Source organism: Nyctereutes procyonoides, unplaced genomic scaffold, assembly GCF_905146905.1.
Source record: "Nyctereutes procyonoides isolate TBG_1078 unplaced genomic scaffold, NYPRO_anot_genome, whole genome shotgun sequence".
In the NCBI taxonomy this organism is placed as follows: Eukaryota; Metazoa; Chordata; class Mammalia; order Carnivora; family Canidae; genus Nyctereutes; species Nyctereutes procyonoides.
The window spans coordinates 64,777,136-64,798,861 of NW_026575051.1; the positions used below are offsets into that span (position 1 = coordinate 64,777,136).

Sequence of the window (21,726 nt, forward strand, 5' to 3'; positions counted from 1 at the left end):
TCTTCGCCGGTGTCTTCTGATTGGCATTTGCCTTTGGCTGCTGAGCATGCTCTATAGTTGCACACAACTAAATTTTAACCAAGACTTTAATGATAAGAAGAGCGAGTGAGTCCCTATTGCCTTCCTGCCTGCTGAGTTTTTCTCTCCAGAAAAGAAAGTAGGTCTGTGAAATTTAAATAACTGTCGTATATTGAGTACTTACTCTGTTCCAGGCATTGTGTAGGATGAATTGTTTCATTTAATCCTTGCATTGAATTTCTGAGCTGGATGTTATGTCCTCTGTTTTACTGCTGGTGCCAGAAATCAAACTCAGCTCAGTATTGGCACCAAATGGCCCTCCTCATCCCTTTATATACTAACATCCTCAAGCAAATGGCACTTGGGGTGCTTGGCCTTTGAGAATTTTGCTCTCACTTTTTCTTGCTTTTGATTTCCTCATAATTCTTGTCTGCTTATGAGAATATTTTCTGCCTCTTGCCTTTTGTGATTTACTTTTATTTACTTTTTAAGAATTAAAATTATTTAAAAATCTAAATTTTAAATAGGATATAAATGTGTGATATCTGACACTCCAAATTGTGAATGGTTAGACCTTGGCAAGGGATCATTTGCTTTATTTGTTATCATTGAACTTAAAAAATTAAAATGTGTTGGACATGTGGGCCAAATACCATTCATTTTAGATGCTTAGTTAATTAGTTGTCTACAACTGCCAGACACACGGAAGATGCCCAATAAATGATGAATGAATGAATGAATGAATGGGACCTAAGGAAAAGGTTATATAAGTGCCCTTGTCATTGCTGTCTGCTTTCTGTGGAGTCACAATGCTTCATAGAATGGTTTGGTATAAATACAGAGTTTCTGGTTTCTAGAATTAGACAAATCATTTTTATTATTCAAAGGCAAAAGTCTTGAATGATAAAAGGCAAAGTATGAATGAAATTTCTTTATTTCACCTACGAGGATAATTAATTGCATGTAAACACTGCTCGTTCATAGTAATAAGGGAAGGCTAATATTAGTAGGAATTATATCAGGCAATCGCTCATGCCCCTTTTACTATTTTCCACATCAAACCATAACAGTTTTCTGCTCTATGATTAGGTAAGTACCACAAAGAAAGTTTTATGAATTTAGAATCCTTTGTCCTTGAAAACACAGCTTAGTCTGTATTGATGCTCAAGGAAAGATTTAGGCTCCCACTCTCACCTGGGAACCCCATCATCTTAAATATGTAGGATTTGCAAATGAAATATAAGAAGGATTTCAAAACAAGCAGGCCCCTTATCAAGAAGTCTTTCCACTCCAGGGATGTGTCCTCCCCCATCTCTATGCAGAGGTTTTCCTGCTGACCGCTAAGACCCTCTAAGACATGGATGTGTACTCCCCCCACATCCTTCCATCTTTTTTGCCCCATGCCTTAAGTGTAGGATACTCAGAAAGGCCATTGCCTTCCACGCTGGTGGGCTTAAGGTTTGGATCTGTTCAACGTTTGGTTGTGTTCTTATTGACCATGTTGCCTTTGGCCTAGTAGACTGACCCCTAGGCCTTGCCCCACAGGTCAGTGCTGGCTCCCTTGACCACCTCCATTTGAGCTGTAATGGGCATTGGTGCTTCACCACAAAAGGTGAAATCAGAGGGCAGTGTTGTCTCCTGCAAGGACCCACAGAGACATTTGATCCATGACTTCTCTGCCTTCTAGTAATATCTGAAGTTTCTGTTGCTCATTGTCAGCCAATGTCCTCTGCTGACAGAGCTGCTGTGAGAGAGCCAATGTGGTGTGGGGGCAAGAGCCTGCACACGATGTGGCGACACTTGTATTGGACCTTAACTTTGCCTTTGTCAGCTCTTTAGCTTTGGAAAAGTTACTTAACTTCTCTACACTTTGGATTCCTTACCGGCAAAATGGAGGTGGTAATGGTAATGTAGACCTTATGAGGGTTTGAGGAGCTTTAATGAGCCAAAGTCTGCAATTGTTTAGCATGGTGTCTGGCACAGAACAAACTTTGATCTTGATTTTACTGTTAAAATGACTTCTATACTGAGTTTTCTACCTTTGTGGTGACTGCTCTATGAAGTAGAGTTTGAGTTGGAAGTTTCTAGAAGCAGTCATGTTCTCTTCAGTGGGGTCCAGTCTGCAGTCTGGAAGCCTTCTTCTGATGTGGCTTCCAGTTATCTCGCATCTAAAACCACTCTGGGCAGCTGAAATACCAGGGTACAGAGGAACTGAATAGTTTGGGAATTTCAGTAACCAGAAAGGTTAGGTGAGAGAGGGGATGGAGCAAACAGGAGGGGCAGGGCGGCTCACCCATGCTGGAGGAAACTACCCTCTCTTGTGGTCAGCTATCCCATAAGGGGAGAGGATGTGGAAACCCAGGACACTTTTTGTCTTTTATCACTAAGGCTTTGATTCTAAGATATAACTCCTAGAAAAAAAAATAATAAATGCCTTTAAAAAGGGATGACAGAGGAACGAGTATTAACTCGTTATCTAAAAATGGACCTTAACCTGATACTCAGCTGTTGGCTTCAAGAGGCCCTTCCCTCAACACAGGTCAAATTCTGCTGGAAAGATTGTCCACTATTTAAACATGTCACAGTTCCACCTTTTATTACTTCCATTCATCATCTGCAGAATGGCTGGGATTTAAAATGAAGACTCCAGAGAGTGCCATTTGAGCAGAAGCTCCTTTGCTGCCATCTTTACATCTGTCTCCTCAGAGAGGCTGATCAGTCCTGGGTTTGTTTCTTCTTCTTCTTCTTCTTCTTCTTCTTCTTCTTCTTCTTCTTCTTCTTCAGAGAGAGAGAGAGAGAGAGAATGAGAGAGCGAGCTGGGGGTGCAGAGGCAGAGAGAGAATCTTAAGCAGATTCCATACCCAGTGCAGAGCCTGATGTGGGGCTCAAACCTATCACCCTGAGATCATGACCTGAGCCAAAATCAAGAGTTAGATGCTTAACCAATTGAACCACCCAGGTGCCCCTCAGTCCTGGATTTGGAAACAAGATAATTGGGACTTGGTTCATCTAAGCCTGATGATGCCCCTGTTAACAGTGCAAGTGGTATGTGGTTCATAGTTGAAGCTGTCAGGAGGACCATCCCGTTCAGGATCACATCCTGACTTCACACTCTGAAAGACCCAGGGGCAGAGTGAATAGATGTGTCATTTTGTCTTTCTCCTTTGCCTTCCTCCACAGGCACAAACCACAGCATTGCTTCATGTTGGTCAGAACATTTATGTGGACAGTACCCAGTGACAGCCAGGATTTTCCTGCTAGTCTTGGTCTTTCTTCTTTATGTCAGGCCAATTTTAGATCTTTAAAACCGTTACATAATTCTCACTTCTGTTTCTTACTCAAGAAATCTTATCTTTAAGATGCCTTATATTTTGGGCACTATTATAGAATGCTGACTGTAAAACTGTCCCAGCTCAGAGCAGTGACCAGGGTGGGAGATTCTGTGGCTGTCCAAAGTGGAGGACCTGTCTAATGGAGACAGCTCCAGCCACGACAAGTGCACAGATCAAAGCATCCAAGGCAAATATAGAGTCAAGGGTAAGGGTTGAGAGCTGAGACTGGTATGGAGGTGGCCTTGAAGCCCGAGCTGATAGGGAACCAGTGATGAGAATGCAGAACACATGGGGCATCTGCAGGCCCACTTTACAGGTTGGTGGGCACCCAGGAGATGGGGTAGATTGAGGCCCAGGTGAACCATGCAGAGAAAATGTAGGCAGCCCTGTTGATCTGGATCGTCATTATGGCTATTCTGTGGTTGTGGTTGCTGGTAAGAGAAAAAGAAAAGTTGGTTTGAGCATTGAACCTTTATTATGGATAATAATTGTGACATCATGGTCTTTGACAAGTATTGCTGCTAATTTAGAATTTATAGTCTTTGATCTCAGAATTGGAAATTGATTCAAGGATACAATTGTTTCAGTTCGTGACTCATAGCTGTCCAGGACCACCATCACCCGGATATGCCCTTTGATTTGTTTCCTCTAGTAGTAGTGAGAGATACGCATTGATTCATCCACATGCTCTTGCACGTTTCCCAGTGTCTGTCTCCCCTTTGCTAAGACCCATATACATGTGATGTGGCAGGTTCGTGATGAAGGGTATGTTCTGTGACACAGAGCAAGCTAACTGTCCCAGGATGTGACTCCAAGCCTCTTGTATTGTCTTCTCACCCGCTGAGCTAATTAGCCATCAACCTGACAGAGGCTGCATTACTATTGCTCTCTCTCAATTTTTCCCAGTTGTGGTATTGAACAGAGGCCTCTGGCTCCCCACAACCCCACCCTTGAAGAATCACCACAGTCCAGGCCTGTTTCTCAACTAGGCAAGTCCAGTGACTCAATTTCGCCAGTTCATCCAAAAGTCTCCACTGCTTTGATGAACTGACTCATGTTAACCAAAGCCACAATCCGCCTTTATATAGTGGAGGGCCAGGACTTAATGAGATAAAACACACAATGTCCTTTATAGTCTGCACATCATCATTTATGGGATTAATAAAAAATAATATGATAATACTAATAATGCTTTTAGAAATTCACAAAGGAAATGGCTAAAGGACCTAAATAGTTGAGTGAGCTCTGTAGGACATGTCCTTCTGGAATTAATGGACTTAGGTGTCATAATCAATGATCCAAATGTTGTTTAATAAGAATTCGGTCAAAGAGGTTGGTTTGTTTTAAGGATTAGTTTTATAAATTTTGAAGTAGCATCTCCCCCAGGCTGTGCCAGAGACTTACTGACTCATGTTTGCTCTTGCTTCTTTTTTTACCCAAGCTCTTTGCAGACCACCCCATCTTCTTCAGTTGTGTTTGTTCTTAAACACTCTCTTTTCCTAGTTTCCTTGGAGTATATGATCTTGGAATTGAAAACCCAAGAAGGGATCCCTGGGTGGCGCAGCGGTTTGGTGCCTGCCTTTGGCCCAGGGCGCGATCCTGGAGACCCGGGATCGAGTCCCATGTCGGGCTCCCGGTGCGTGGAGCCTGCTTCTCCCTCTGCCTGTGTCTCTGCCTCTCTCTCTCTCTATCATAAATAAATAAAAATAAAAAAAAAAGAAAACCCAAGAAAATCAGAGGATTATGAAAACCTCCCTTGATGAATTAATAATATATATTTTAGCTTAATGACATCAGTATTTTCAAGTTATTTCACACTGATTTTTTTTTTAAACCACTGGCAGAGAGGTAGCAGATTATCAGATAGAATAGGAGCCGTAGAGACAGATTGTCTGGGTTTGAATCCCGATTCCACCTCTTGTTAGCTGTGTGACTTTGTGCGCACTCCCATCATCTCTCTGTGCTCTTGTTTCTTCATATGTGAGATGCAGACAATGACAGTCCCTGCTCATAAGGTTTTGTTTGGTTTGGGTATATGTACAGGCGTGTGTGTTAAATGGGTTAATGCATATGAAGCACTTGGAATGGTGTCTGAGGCGTATATAATAGCTGTAGGGATATTAGCCATTACTACGAATCTTCAGTAATATCCAGAGCAGTATCTTCATCTGGTTCTGTGTGTTTCCTATTCCCATCTGAGGCCAGGTTATTTCGAGGGAGACTTCCTGCAGGTAGTAAATCTCCTCCATTACGTCTGGATCCTTTCCTAGTCTTACACATGGGGTCCTTGCCTGCTTCACATTTTCTCTAATTTCTTAGGTCCATCCTGAGGTCTATATATAAAGACTAGAGTCCAGCCCCTTCTGCTTAGTGATTTTAGAGAAAAGGAATAAAAGGACCACCTGAAATGCCAAGATTAGGGCAATTATTTGAGTATTTTGTAGGTGCCAACGAGTAACAAATTGGAATTGCCTGCCTTTTGTTTCCCCTCACACGACCCTGGGTAATAAATACAAATGAATAGTGCATGAAAAAGCCAAAAGGCAGTTAGTTGGTGGGCGGAGGCAGGAAGTGGGGGCAAGGGAGCCTTCAAGAAGCTGGGATAACCCACCATGGATCAAGGGGCCTGGGATAAGCAGAAGCTGCTTGGGATGTGATGGTGGAGTGGCTTTAGCAGAGAATACAAAAGAGGGCCGCGTGCCCCAGATGCCGGGCTGTACCTGTGGACCACTTCGATAAAACAGTTCTTACCAAAGACGCTCAGGTGACCTGACAAAAAGCAGTGCAAGATAAATCCAGCAGTCCTGTCCAATAAAGGAAAAATAGATTTTTAAAATGAAAAGCCAAAACAGGGATTTTCAGAACCACTTAGCAACTGCTCTGATTATTCTGGACACAGCTGTAATATGCTGGGACGAGCATGATATATTTTAGCTCGCAGGGTAGCTGTATTTCAGGCTGATGTGGAATCTGTTGCCGTAACTGTCATGCAATCCATTAGGGCCCCCGAGTAAGGGCAGCCATTAATCAGGCATGAGCTCAGCCTGCTAGCCTCACACACTCACAGCTCTGAGTGGCTCTGACCCGACATCGTTTAAGGAGATGCTCATGGAGGCCATAAACATGATTCGATTCCCATTATCTTCATGTTGCTTATTTGTTACCGTTATTCTTTGAAGACTCCAAATTGGATATTAAAAATTTATGATATATATAAAGGTTTGCATTGAGTGAAAAAAGAGCCGCAGCAAATAAGTTCATCTCATCCATCAGAGATGTGGGAGCTGTCATAGGAGCCTGGCAGGTATGGAGGATAGAGAAATAGAAGGAACTTCACTGGGGAAACAGCTTCTCCCTTGGCCTACTTGCTAAATAGGAATTTAAATACATTTTGTTAAAAGAACAAAGTAAAACAGCACCACTGCAGGAATCCCATAGTCAATCTTTGATGACAAGCTAATGAAAGGGAGGGCAAGGGATCCTGATGCAAAAATTAGTACTAAAATGAATTGAACAGATGCCTGGGTCCAGAGATTGATGTTTCTGGGTGCCTGGGGTGTCTCCAGAGCAGGGAGCCTGATGCCAGGCGGGAGTCCTCTGTGCAAGAGAAAGCTCTCTACCCAAGCTGCATGCGCACACAATTCTGTCCACGAGCCGTGCAATTCTCTGGAATCTGATGTTCACTGACTTGAATTTGCATAGAAACAACTCTTACTTAAGGCGATCCATTTATAGAGGCAGGGAACTCAGGGCGGAGAGAAACAGAACACTCCTGGGTCTTGGCTTAAGGAAGAGCAAAGGGTTAATAAATCCACTCAGCATATACTTACAGGATTCTTTGTTGTACAAGGTACTCTGCTGAGCATGGGGACTTCGGACATTTTCCCATAAGCAGTTTCCAGTCTGGTAGGGAAGATTTGAGTCATAACCAAGATGAGTTACACCGAGGAGTCCCAGACTGACTTGGGACACTATGACTAGATGAGGTATCAGAACAGGGAGCAAGGCATCAGGTTGGTTAATCTGGGAATGGACTTCTAGGGATGAAAATTTGTTAGGCAATGACCAGAGGTTAGAGTGGGAGGCAGAGGAGAGAAACATGTGGACAAAATGATTATTGGCCAGAGTCCAAATGAAGTGCAGGCTCTGCAGTGAGGCTAAGATTCTAGTGTCTAACCAGGTGGGAGGGGCAGGCGTTGGGCAGAGGATATGGAATAGACAGTGAAGGTCCATGGGGGAGGCAGGTGTGATCAGAGGGTCTGGCTGAGATTCAGGTATGGAGATGACTCAGGGGCAGGACACTCACCTCTGGGGATCAGAGTACAAGACAGAATGTCCATTTGCCAGGGTTGCAGGATCGGAGCTCCTTCACACACACACTTACTCACTCACTCCCCATTTATGGAGCCTTTATCCTGTGCCAGGCAGTAGATGAGGCTCTAGAGATTTGCAGCTGAATAGAACACAATTTCTGCTCTCAAGGACCTGACAGATTAGTGGGGAAGATAAACATGTAGATGGTCATAGGGCAATGGATGGAATGGAGATACACACACACACACACACACACACACACACACGCACACACACGCACGGGTACAGAGCCCAGATTAGGACCAGGAGGAAGAGGTCGGGAATGGTTTCCTAAAGGAGCTCTGTTCTGAATGAATGCCTAAAAGGTGTAGAAGAATTTTCTAGAAGTCAGGAGGACAGGTGAAATCTAGTTTTACAAGGTGAAGATGGGGGTAAAGGACAGGAATCCAGTTGAGGGGAACTGGGCATTCATCCATGAGGAGTTAGGCCACCGGGATGAGCACACCCGGGCCATAACTCACTGGAAGCAGGAGCCACTCCGTGGGCCTCCCTGTGTCATTCTGGCCCGGGGCCAGCACTGGCTGAACTCCACCGAGGGGCCTAGAAACCAGGCTGACCTATAATCAAGTTCATAAAGATGTTCACAGCCCACTGAATGGCCACGTGTGATGGTTACAGTTTAATCATCTCTGAGCTTCCTCAAGAGAAACGTATGTAGACCTCGAACTCAGGAAAGGAGAGACCAGAAACGGGACATCACAAAATGAAATTCTAAGAGTTTTCAGAGGTGGTGTCCTGGTGTTTTTATCTTGAATTGTGAAAAGAAATTCTATTTCTTCTGGTTCACAAAACGAGTTCTAAAATATGAGTTTTTCTCTGCACTCCCACAAGTTTGAGCTGCACTATTTTTGATGTTCTCAAGTCTGGTAACAACACCACATGTGCGAGCTGACAGGTGCTACATCTGCTGCAGCACTGGAAGGCTGAGTCTGGAGGCTCCACTGTGCGCTCCCAGGCTCTGGTTCCAGGCAGAACTTTCTTTTGCTTTCAGAAGAAATTCTGAAATCACAGTGGTGCAGAGGTGTAAACTCCCATTCATCACAAGGAGGTATTAACTGGGAAGCCTAGTTATCTCTCCACTTAAATGGCAGCAGTGTTAACCTTTTTGTTGACTCAGAAACATCTCGCTTTTCTGGGGTAGGCCTGTGGAGCTGTTTTTAGAATGTTCCACATTTTCTAAGGGAGTCCTCCAGAGGAGAAAAAAAAATTGCTGAGCTTGCTTGCATATGCACATGACATAGGAAGCTTTGGCCCAAAGGAAGAAGTGATTCCTTTGAAAGAGAACTAAAGATTGCTGTATGTAAGAATCAAAATGAAAAAAGTGAATTAGTGATGATTCACAGGGAAAGAGAGGTAATACGAAGTTTGTGTAAGCCAGAGATTTTTGAAGTAGAGAGGCAATTAGTCTAAATTTCTCACATAATCTAATATTTATTCAAATGGTAGGCACAACATGAAAATGGATGCATGACTGTCAGCAAGATGGGGAAATCCCCTTGCAGTTTAAATGAAGGAGTTTTACCTTCTGCAGTTTAATTGAAGGATTTTATTTTGATTTTTATGGCAAGAAGTGAAGCCTTCTTAGAATAATAGATTAAAAAAATGCACCTTTGGTCTGACAATCACATTTTGTAGTAAAATGTGAAAAAAAAAAAACAAAAAAAACAAAAAGCTTCCCATTTGCTTTTTCCCATAGTTGGCATACATATCCAGCGTATTAGTCAGAATAAAGCTGTTGAGAATAAGACACATGGAGAGAGTTAGTTCATCATGTATCTTGGCATTCCTTCTGTCAGAACTGGTCACTCCAGAACAAAGTCAGACATCAACACAGGTCTCCTAGCCCCAGGAAATGCCAAGAGCCAGCAGTGGGGTGGTCGGCCCCAAGACAGGCAGTTAGAGAACTCATTGTCTGTGGAGAATTTCGGAACAATAATAAAACCAGCTAAAAGTCGTTCTGCTTCGTGTTATTACCGTGACTGGAGATTCTGAATCTCTGCAGGGTTTGCACACCCCTCCCTGCAGGGGTTGTGGGCTCTCTCGGTCGGCCTGCCTGCCTTGATAGGCTATTGTCTGCTGTGCAGAGGCAGAAAAGGCACTGGCTTCAATATAAAACGGGTTATAAAATGTTCTAAAATTATTCTACATGTGGGGTAAGAAGGTTCCCAGGATGTTGTCTAACATGGCCAGTGAGTTGCTAGGCGTGGAAACAGGGCTCATTCCCACAGAATACTTCCCATGCACCGGGCTGGGGCTGGGGCTGCCGGTGCAGTGGTGAGGAACCAGGCACCCCCCTGCCCTGAGGAAGCCTGCAGTCCTGGGGGAGGAGAGACAGAAATCACACCAACCGGCATAAAGTTGTACCTGTGTCAAGTCTAAGGGCACGTGGGGATTTTTGACTTGATTAGAGAGGTTCAGAATGACCTTTGGAGGAGCTGATCTAGTAGTTCCTGCAAGATTATTTGTCATGCATGCAACTAAAATAAGGATTTTTTTCCTTCCTTCCTTCCTTCCTTCCTTCCTTCCTTCCTTTTTTTTTTTTTTTTTTTTTTTTTTTTTATTGCCTGCAAGCAGCTAGTCATGTCATCTCTCGGATCTTTAGAGTTAGACCCATCTCAGAGGCCATGTCCTACATCCTCTTAGTGTTGCATAGCAGTTCAGCCCAATAAGGTCTGGGACATGGTTAGAGGACATCTTGCCAACACTCTGCCAAGGGCCTTCTCTCCATACCCCTCTTCTGGGCATGCTCCTTGGATTGGTGTATCTCAGCCCCACTTGGCCAACACAATCACCTGAGCTTTTTTAAAAAACACCATGCCCAGGCCCCATCCTGGACCAGTTCAATCAGAGTCTTAGAAAGGTGGTGCAGGAGGGGGAGGACGAGCTCCAATGTTAAAAAGCCACCCCAGATGATTCTAGTATGCAGTGGGAGTAGAGAACTACTGCCTTCGATGAATGCACTTAATTTCACTTAGTCTAGGAATAGTAATTTTAAACTTTACCCTAAAAAAAAACCCCCTTCAGAATGCAAAAGGAGTTACTTTGGCAGGAGGTGGGTGAGTGCTTGTGTATGCACACACACGTGAGGGGGATGGTGCTGGGTCTCCTTACATGTTGTGTGCTTTCCAGCTCTGTGGCATGTGGTGGAAACGCAGCAAATGGCTGGAGGCTGGAATGTCTTAGACTCTGGAATCAGGTTGACTGTGAGAGGCAGACCATTCCGAGGGCCCTGGAGATTGATGCAGAGGCAAATACACGGCTCAATAAAGCAAATTTCTGGCTTTCTCTCTTCACTTCCAATTCTCCCAGTCTCCCTCTGCTTTCTCTTCCACTGCTGCTTTGTTCAGCCCCATAAATTAATAGGCTTTATATGAAGTCTTTAGCTCCTTTGAGAGGAAGCGCCTTCAAATCTTAGACAATGGGAATTTTTTTTTTTTGTCCTTTAAAAACACAAAAAGCATTGTGATCACCTTATATGTAAGTGGAATGGATGTATTTTTGCCACCAATGTTGAAAATATCCCCAGGCATCTGGTGTGTATGAATGTGTACACATAGTACATGCATAATAAACATATTCCACCTTATGAATATTTATACACAAGATACATATATATTGAATATAGACATATATGTAAATAGTAGCCCTCGTAAACTATATGCTAAGCGTGTTTCCAAGCATATGTATCTTAGTGCATCAGGAATATAATAAACCTACCACCAAGTTTAGCATATTTTGAGGTGGCATTTTCTGCAGAGTTGTTTATGGTAGGGTCTAGTTACTATCCATTTTTTTTCCCCCCATCGCTTCAGTGTTTGTTAAGTACTAACTAAAAGTAAGGCACTGGGCATGACAGAGTAAGAAGGATGAAGTAGACGAAATCCCCTGCCTTCAAGAGACCTTGCAGAATGGCTTAAAATGCACTTACAAAGAATCAAAGAATCTAACATTGTTGCTACCCATGGACAGCCTATTGTTTTTCCTCCAGCTGCCTTTTATTTATACACTCCACTGTAAAGTGGGCCCCATCGAAGACTGTAATAGCTCAAACTCTGATGTAGTTACAGCTTAGAGTTTGACACCATGAGAAGGAAGGAACATCACTGGTTTCAGTGCCTGGATAACCACTGGACATGGACAGTGCTTACACTTACCGTCACATGTAGTCCAATCCTGGAACTGCATCTTTATCTTACTCTGATTTGGCAGGGGTTGGGGGGGGAGGTGTAATAAAAAGGCATCTGATCCCAGAGATGTTCATGAATTTCAAAAATGAAACCAAAACAGAGCAACGTCTTCTCCCACCAAATTCTCGTAACCCACACATTACTGCCATCATGACATTCCGCGTCCAGATTCCATCCGGTTCCCTCCCTGCAATAAGTAGCAGAAGCCTTTATCAAAAAACAAGCTCTACATCCTAAAGTGTACCAAGCACGGATCCGTTCTAAAGTGACAATCCCTAGTCTAGCGGAGGAGCTCGGAGCGAGACTTGTCAGCGGGCTAATTCCACTCCACCAAAGGAGAAACAATACACAAGTGCCGTCATCGCTGTGCCACGGACGTATACTCATTGTTTTCTCCCCCTCAATCCATACATCACAACAGGTAGTTCTCAGCTGTTCCCGTGGTGCCAGACATACATTTTATCTAAAGAGACAGCAGACAGAACTACCTGCTGCTTCCTGTGCGGCTCTCCCTGTGTTTCTCTCCTTTTTCCTACTTCACTTGGGCTTTTTAAAAATCGGCTGGCAGGGAGCCAGGAGCTCATCATTTTAATGCAGTGCAAAATGGAATATGCATAATTATATGCAAGCCATATGTGAGGGAGACAGCTCAGCTGTGAATTTCAGGAGGCCAGGAAAGGGAGAGCAGTTAGGGCTAAGATGAGATGAGAGCAGAGCGGGGTGCAAGTGTCACCCAAATGAATGGTTTAATGAGTGTGCTGCAGACACGCCTCCTCTCACCTACCTCTCCCTCTTTCCAACTCCAAACCAGAAACCGATGGAGATTAGAAAGAGAAGACTGTATGCAAGCGGTATTGCTAATGGGTTCTGTTAATGTCTCCATTTAAACTTCAGCTTTCTTAATTAACAGTGTAGATCAAAATAACCAGTAACTTTTAATGCAGCTTCTTAATTAAATCTATTTTTTTCCTGCATTCGATTGAAGAATCATTGTTCTTACTAGATCATTGCTCCTTTCAGATCTTTATTTAAAAATCAAGGGGAATCAGTTTATCTCTGATAGTATTACAATGCAAAATATAACAATGCAAATTGCTTTTCTTATGGCCTTGCTATTAGAATTTTTTTTAAAGTTGCATTATCTAGAGATTGCTTAAGCATGCCAAAAAGTTTAAACACGTACGTATGTCATACAATCCTGAATGTGCAACGAAAGTCGCTGGAAGACCAAAGTGGTGGTAATTTCCAACAAAATTATTTGATTTTGGTTTGCTTCATATCATAATTTAAAATATTAACACCACGATGAATCTGCATGTTCAAACCAAACTATGTAAAGAAAAATAAATCCCAAATTTCGATATCTAAAAGGCGTACTGCGTATTTAAACAAACTTCTTAAGAATGTTGTTATTTCTGGATTCCCGTTTGTTTAATGATCTGAGCTGTTATGCTTTTAGCTTTTTTTTTTCTTCCATTATTTGTGAGTCCCTAAATAGGCCATTATATTTCCCTTCAGGCTAGAGATGAAGATGGACATGCTGAAAATTTCCCCCAGCAGCACTATGCTAAGGAAACTCCAAGGCTTGCCTTCAAGAATAACTGCGAACTACTTGTAAGAATAACGTACTTACAACAAGTCTAGAATGTTACTTTAGCACAGTGAAAACAGTTTTTGAAAGGGTTTGTTCATTATTACATAATTTATGAAGTCTTATAGTTTTTCTGTATAGAGTTCTAAATGCTAATTCTGATATCACTGAATATTAATGATAAGATCTCAAATTGTTTGCCAATCTTTTATATCGGATTATAGAGCTTGGATGGCCCTGTCTTTATGAGCTTGTTTTGTATGGTAGTTTATAAGCAGCCATTTGGAGAATGGCTAGTAAAGTCAAAATCTAGAGAAAGACAGTTGATCTGTGTAACTTGGGGAAAAAAAAAAATCCCACCTCCACTCCTCCTCCTTCCTTTTTTTTTTTTTTAAGAGATTTATTTATTTGACAGGGAGAGAGGGAGAGAGAGAGAGAGAGAGAGAGAGAGAGAGAGCACAAGCAGGGGGAGTGGCAGGCAGAAGGAGAGGGAGAAGCAGGCTCTCCACTGAGCAGAGAGCCCGATGCGGGGCTCGATCCCAGGACCCTGAGATCCTGACCTGAGCTGAAGGCAGACGCTTAACCGTCTGAGCCATTCAGGCACCCTTCCTCCTCCTTCCTAATTGTACACTATTTTAGGAGACAACATGGTAATATTTTGTTCTGCTAGGAAAGATAGCAGAGTTGACACGCAGTACTCCCTTTAGAATTCAAGTATTCCCACACTCTCTTGCCAAACTCCATCAGGCACTTTCGTCTTTTCTATGTAGGAGAAGTCAAAGCAGCGACAGGATGCGGGGATGTTTACAAGTCGTGAGACAGAGGATATCAGCTGTGACAGGGACTCTGTTCCAACGCAGGGTTAATTTGCTGTTCATTTCAGCATTTACAGCAAGACAAGATGAAAAGCAAGCAGGAATGCCTATTATATTTCTATTAAATGAATCTGTTGGGACCTAATGTTCTTGATTAGCTTTTGAAAATGAGTGCTCCGCAATGCATTTTCTGTTTACCTAAAGTAAACAGAGAATGAATTGTCATTTATTTAGAGATTTAAACACTGCTTTTGAAAATGAAGCTTTATGAGGGATCTAGCTATGTTGTCCCTAAATGTTCTTTTCTTTTCAATTGCATTAAAGCAAAAACATTTGCTCCAACTAAATGAAAACATTGAAAGAGAACGAGGATGCTCAGTTGTTACATTCTGAGGTAGTCTCATTTCTATTTAGTTTTTTGGCCGAACACAGCACAGCTTTGCCAGGGCTCGGCGTTAGGAAATCCCACATGTAAAAGTCTTTGGACGTAGCTCTGATACCAACTGTTCATTAAAAAACAAGGTGTCCAAAGAGCAGGAGAAGAGAGAAAAATACAGTTCTTACCCATCCCAGCCGCAGCAGCTAGATGTTGACAGTGAGAAACTTCTTTCCCCGCTCCACAAACTGCATGGTTACAATAGCGCCACTCATTCTGTGTGTCCTGTCCCTTGACCAACCGATCCGCAGGCAAATTCGCTGCTTATAAATGCATTTTTTTTTTCTGAAAATTTAGCTCACCTTATATTTTATCTTAGGGCTCTTAAACTTCCAGGCCTGCTAGCATTACCTATTTGGGGGAAACCTTTTTCATTCGTTTCCGTTTTTTAATATTTCACCCTATAACTATGGTTATGCCACAGAAGACCATAGGGGCCATTTATGCTATGTTTTGGTGTCAAAATGCTTTGGGGGCGGGTGTCTTTACTTCTTTTTAGAGAAATTGTTTGAAGTAATGTGCCGTATTTGATTTTTAAAAAATATTTATTGGTAAAATGAATGTGTTTGAGTGCTGGTTGTGGTCAGTTTCTACAGGAGGAAGTAAAATGCACATGTGAACGTCTTTTCCAGCTATCTTTGGAGAAAATATACGTTTAATCATTGCTATGCTTAAACAAGATATTGTGTTAGCAGTAGTTTTGAGAGATTGGTATAATCTTTGTCCTCCTAGTCACTGTTAGAAATGCTTTATTTTCATCAGCATACTTTTTTGTGATAAAGGAAAAAGGAGAATAAAGAGAAAAAACAAGTAAGCTTATTTCTCCAAGGAGAAATTTAATTTTTTCAACTGCAAGAGAAGCAGGGGTGTTTGGCTGGTTATGAAGCCTGGAGAAGTTATATTTCTATATGAAAGAGACTTATACATTCTTAAGAGAGAAATAGGAAGTCCTTGGAGTTTTCTTAGTGCAGCTTAGAGCAAATTTTTAAAGATTCATGAAAAAAAGATTGCAAGTCCTGCTCCAAAGTGCTTTCTTAGCCTATGAACTGTCTTGCAGCAAGAGCAGTGGGGGGTTTAGAAAGTGGAGGAACCTTGTGGGGGATGCCAGTGGCTCTGGGGAGAAAACCCAGGGCCACAGGTTACTTCCAGGCTCCCACATGATCAGGACGGATGGCTACATGGCTAACCCTCTGGGCCACAGGGGCTGACAGAAAGTGCCCTGGCCAGGTAGATTGGACATTGCCTCAGTCTTTATTAGTGACCATTTATTGTCTCTGCCCTCTCCCCCTTACCCCCAGCCTCTGCTGCTTGGAAGAGGGTTAAGCAACCTAAACAGAAGCAAAGCAAAATCCATGCCTGGAATGCACAAGTATGTGTGCTGACAAAGGCGCTGACAAACAAAGCATTGGCTGATAGAAAAATCTGCTGTGCAACTGGAGATTCCTGTAGGGTATTGATTTTTCCATTTAAATCCCAAACTGTGATATGTGCCTTCACACTTAATGTACAACACAGATGACTAGATATTTAGCTTGGTGGCCAAGATTCTTTGGTTGGTGATTGTGCAGCAGCTTCCTTATGCTTTTTATTAATATTGAAAATGCAAGGCTGTCAAGATGAGTGACATTAGATAAAGCTTGAGTACTGTTTGATATAACATAATTCAGTGTAACCCCATCTACCTCTTCATAGATAGGTACACATGCACAGACGTACGCACACTCCAAGGTAGTTTGCTGGCGGAGCTGAATTTATGGCCATGGAAAATCACTTTCAATAAAACAAACTACAGAAATTCACATCACATTAACACTCCAGAGACACAGCTTATGGGAGTCCACAAGAGGGAACATTTGCAGCCAACTGCAGGTGACTAACTTCAGCCTCAAACTTCGCCTCCATTGCTGGTCCCTTTACCATTATTGCCTCATTCTTTTGGGACTAGAAGGCCCTTTCTCCTCTTCTTTTCCTCTATTACAATTCTCATATCGCTGGTGGGAGTTTGATTAAGAGCTATGGTGAGAGGAAGACCTTTATCATATTATGAGCTTACATCTCATCATCCAGACATTCTCAGTTCTTAAAAGCCAGTTGGGAGTAAGACCTTGCAGAAATACAGCAGAAGCTGTGTCCTTGGAGGGAGAAGACCTGTAGCTAAAAGGAGAGGAATGTTGAGAGGGTTTGGGGGAAGGAACTGAAGGCATCCAAGCCTACTCCCCAGGTGTTCTCAAAGCCAGTACAGAGAACATCACTGCATTCAGGAAGGAGGTCAAAATATAAACAAAGAACAGCAGCAACAATCTCGTGTAATTGGGTTGGAAAGAAAACAGGTTTAGGAAGTCTGAAAGGAGAAGTAAGAGAAAGGAAACTTAAGGGGGAAATCAGCCTGTTTTTCTCAATTCCAGATTCCAGAGTCATCATCAAGACACAGTCTGACTCCCTTTGGCTTTTCCTAAGGCTGTTAGGCGTGGGAGTTTTGCAGAGGTGGGGAAGGAGTCCACCGCTGGAGGGCTACATAAAAATAGCATCAGGGAAGAATTCTTTCTGGTCACTTAGAAGGCCAGTGTAGCGAGAAGATGAAAACCATTTTAGTTTTGTGGCCTGTGAACCGAGATGGTGGGGAGCAGAGATACTTAGGCAGTTTTTCTATGGGTTGATTTGTCCATCTCATTTCCTTGTGAAGGTAGACAAAAGTTGGATTACAAGAGTTGGACATAGTCCTTAGGTAGAACTGCTGGTATGGAACTGCTTTGTATTAATACATTGTTCAATTAGCAAGACACTATTGAGCATCTTCTGTATACATGGAATTGTATTGCACAGTGCTTTCAGGGGACCCAAAATAGAAAAAGACACAGTGCTTTCCCTGAAGGAGCTTACAGTTCAGTAAGAAGAGTAGGCATATACAGTATTGTAGTCATCAGGAATGTGGGCTCTCATCCTGAAAATTAGTATTTTGCCCAGCCAGACTTTAACTTATATGATATTACTCTGGTGGTATCACTAAGGATCATAAGCACAAAGGCTTAGCGTTTATGATGACACACCTGGTATTACATCACAGTGGATCCTTTTAGACCTCTCTGAATCTCAGATCTTCATCTATAATATGTGATAATAAAAGGTAATAACCTCAGAAGATATAGTAAGGCTTAACCGTGAGATATATTTAAAATGCCTGGTGCATAGTAACATTCAGTATGTATTAGCTACTATTATTATCTATTATTATGATTCTTCTTAGTCTCCTGACTGTTATCATTACACAGACGGCTGTGCCCCAGAGAGCACGAGCAAAGTTCCAGAGTACAAAGGAAGAAGAGATTATCTCCAAATGTAGTAGTTAGAGACGTAACAAAGGAGGAAGATACCTTTACTCTAGGCCTTATATAGGTTGGATTTTGATAGTTGGAGCTGAGGTGTAAGGGAAGGGGGCATTCTAAGCAGAGGGAAATAGCCATGGCAAAGGCAAGGAGATGGGAGACTATAGACCAGGTGACTCATCCACAGGTGGCACTAAGTTGACCGGAGTATAGAGTACCTGAAAGATAAGGGGGGTGGGGGGGGGCGGTGAGCTGGCAGGTTGGTTCATTTGCACAGGTCTTAGTTACTGACACCATCCTATCAGGTTTGGACTTCAGAAGCTCTACTTCATGGAAATTCCTAGTACTTCTGTGTATAAAAAATATATTATGGAATAATCACTAACATGCTCAAGAGTAGAGAGAGTGATGTAATTAGTGGACTCCCACGTACCTATCACCTAGCTTCAACAATGATCCACTCTTCATCTTGCTTCATCTATCACTTTATCCTCTACCCACCCCATCCCCTTTTTATTCTGCTGGAGGATTGTAAGCAAAGAAGCTTTTTTGCTTCTTTTCTGGCAAAGACTTTAGCTCCCCCAGTCTTCTGTCTAGAAAGAATCCATTGACACTGATTAAATTGGGTATTGAAGCTTTAGGACTGAGTACACGTAAAACAAATGACTGTTGGTCGTGCGGTGTGCCCTTCCATCCCTGCCCAGTACAACCTTACAAGTCTTGGACAATCAGATGTAGTTTATAGAGCCTTTCAGGTAAAAACCACACCACACCACACTGCCAGTGGTGACCTGAGTTCTTCACTTTCACACCCCTGGTTCTAAATGTATTTCTTTAAAAGATCAGATCTCTTTGCAACCCAGTCCAGCTCATGAGTGTATGTTGGCCTCAGAACAGCAGGAAGGAGCAATTCTGGGATTGGAGTCATTTATTAGCTATTGCTAGGACTTTCCTGCTAGATCATGGAGACTTCATGAGAACCACCCCACATCCCAAAGGGTGATAGAACCTGCCACCTTTCACTTGAAACTTGATAAGCTTTTTAAAATAGGCATAGGTAACCAAAGACCCTCCCCTTAACCCTTGGTTTAACAGAAAGCCAGATTCGTGCCCGGGCTCAATTTGAAGTTACACAGTTGCTTTGATGTTACAGCAGAGCAGCATAAAGCACCAAGAATGTAAATTTGCAGTGACACACTTGGACTTATGTCACATCAAATTAAATATCATATGACATTTGTGTATGTAGTATGCTGTGTACCAGTTTCCTGAAATAGTAATTGTAACAGCCCCAAACATGTAAAATGACCTAGAAAACCCCAGGGACTGGTTGCTGTCTAGAGAGAGTTGGCCTATCCCATCATTTTTACACCCACCCTCCAGATCCTGTTAGTCGGGGGCTATTCCTGTGCTCCTACAGTTTTTTGAAAGATGTTTTAGAAAAATAGAACTTTTTAGAAAGAAAAAAGACCAGTGTTAGACTAAGCAAGGGGTGGTTCCAACGGAGGTGGCACAGTTATGCCCTGCAGCAAGACCTCTCTTTTTTAACAGGGGCAGAAGGGATGCATTCTCCTTGGGCTGTCATATTCCCTCTGTTTCCATAAGTGCTATTGTTTCACCTTGCTCTAGTTTGCTGCTTCTCTTTCTTTCCAGCCTCTTGGCTCCATTCCTGCTGTGCTCTCATGGTTCGGAGCCTCCTTCTTCTCCTGTATAAAGACCCTCTGTACTGCAATAGACCATCTCCCTCCGCTCCCCAACTATGCAAACCTTTTTTAACTCTCTCTTTTGTGTTCCTTTATTTGAGGGAGAAACCACTAGGCTAAGGGCTAGAGTCCCCCAGCTTCTGTACTGGTATAAGGACATTTCTTGGAGCTAGGGACCCCCGATTTGATCGGAGATGATTGATCCTCAGCAAACTTCCTTTTCCAGGATATGGAGATCTTTGCCTTTCTAGTCTCAGGGCCATTGCACAAAAAGGTCAGAGGCATAATGGTTTGGTTTTCTTTTTTTTTTTTTTTAATGGTTTGGTTTTCATGCTGACTTCTCACATGGTATGTGGCAGTGGTTCTTAGAGCCAGAGAGAGGTATGGAGGACCCTGTGTTCTCCAAGGGAGACAGTGTGGTGTGGCGGATGAGAATGGGTGTCCCAGTGTCTGCTCTGCAGATGCCAGCTGTGCAACCTGGGCAAGTTCCTGCCTGCCCTGAGCTTCAGTGTTTTTATCAACAAAATGAGAATAAACACAGTATGTACCTTATAGGGTTGTTTTGAGGAGTAAATGGGATCATATATAAAAGTATGCATCTTAGTATACCTGGTACACAGTAAACATTCAGTAAGTGTCAGCCTTATTACTAATAAAATGGAGCTAGAAAGTGGCATTAGTTTAAACAAAATCTTAAGGCAGATGCTGGGAGTACCTGCCTTTATTCTCTAACTAGAGTCTCTTCCCAATTGGTTGGGATAGAAGCCAGTATATAATATTTTAACTTCAGAGAAACCCTTGAATATCTACTCACTTGCCTATTTATGCTGAAGGCACTAGAGATGCCTGTTGGCTGTATAGCAGATATTGCTGACTGAGTTACTGCAATATTGGAATACTTTTTTGAAGAAGAATACAAAACTTTCAAAATATGATATGGTGTTGTACTGAGCTTGGATTCTTGAGCTAGACAGTTTGGTTCAGATTCAGGAATCTCCACCATCCCACCCATTGGCTATGTGACCTTGGGCAAGTCACAGAATGTCCGTGTCCTCCTCTATAAAATGAGGACAGTATCTCTCCAGTAGAGTTGGTGTGATGTCCAAATGAATGAACCCATAAGGTTCTTAAAATGGTATTTGGCAAGCAGTTGGTACTCAATCATATGTTGTGTTATGATTATGTTATTTCTTCCAAGGCTACTTATTTTCAAGCACGTCATAGGGTACCACTTGGCCAAATTTTCTAGTCATAGATTATCTGAAAGTGTTGGGTGTGCACATTTGCTTGCAAAAGCCACAAAATTTCCTTGTAAGCAATGAGAAGGACAAGATACATTATGTGGATAGTTCTTAGAGTTAAGCTTTTTTTTTTTTTTTTTAAATATACCTCTCAGGGAAGATTCTTTTTTTTTTTAATTTTATAAATTAATTTTTATTGGTGTTAAATTTACCAACATACAGAATAACACCTAGTGCTCATCCCGTTAAGTGTACCCCTCAGTGCCCGTCACCCATTCACCCCCACCCCCCGCCCTCCTCCCCCTCCACCACCCCTAGTTCATTTCCCAGAGTTAGAAGTCTTTATGTTCTGTCTCCCTTTCTGATATTTCTCACACATTTCTTCTCTCAGGGAAGATTCTCTTCATGATCCAAGACCCCTTCACCTCACCCTACCATTTAATAGTAAAATTGTTAATCTTGGAGGTATGCAACTAAGAAATTAAAGGAAAAAATTTAATTGACACCTGGGAATATCTGCAGTAGCAAGTTAGATGTGCCTGTTAAGGAAAGGAGACAAGAAATCATCCTTTGTGAGGTGCCTCCAGTATGCCAGCACTGTGCTCAGTCCTTTATATACTTTCCTTTAAACTGTTCACTCTCCATAACTTTGCTAAACAAGAATTGTTATTTCTACTTTAGGTAGGGAAGGTAAAATTAATAATGT

The 21,726-nt window shown here is 42.4% G+C and overlaps 1 protein-coding gene across 1 annotated transcript in view; it reads left to right on the forward strand.

The window, feature by feature from the left end:
- SOBP (sine oculis binding protein homolog) overlaps positions 1-21,726 on the forward strand; it is a 163,545-nt gene that overhangs the window by 82,684 nt on the left and 59,135 nt on the right. The window contains 1 exon segment of the mRNA XM_055330696.1: positions 13,430-13,525. Coding sequence (XP_055186671.1) covers positions 13,430-13,525 — 96 coding nt within the window.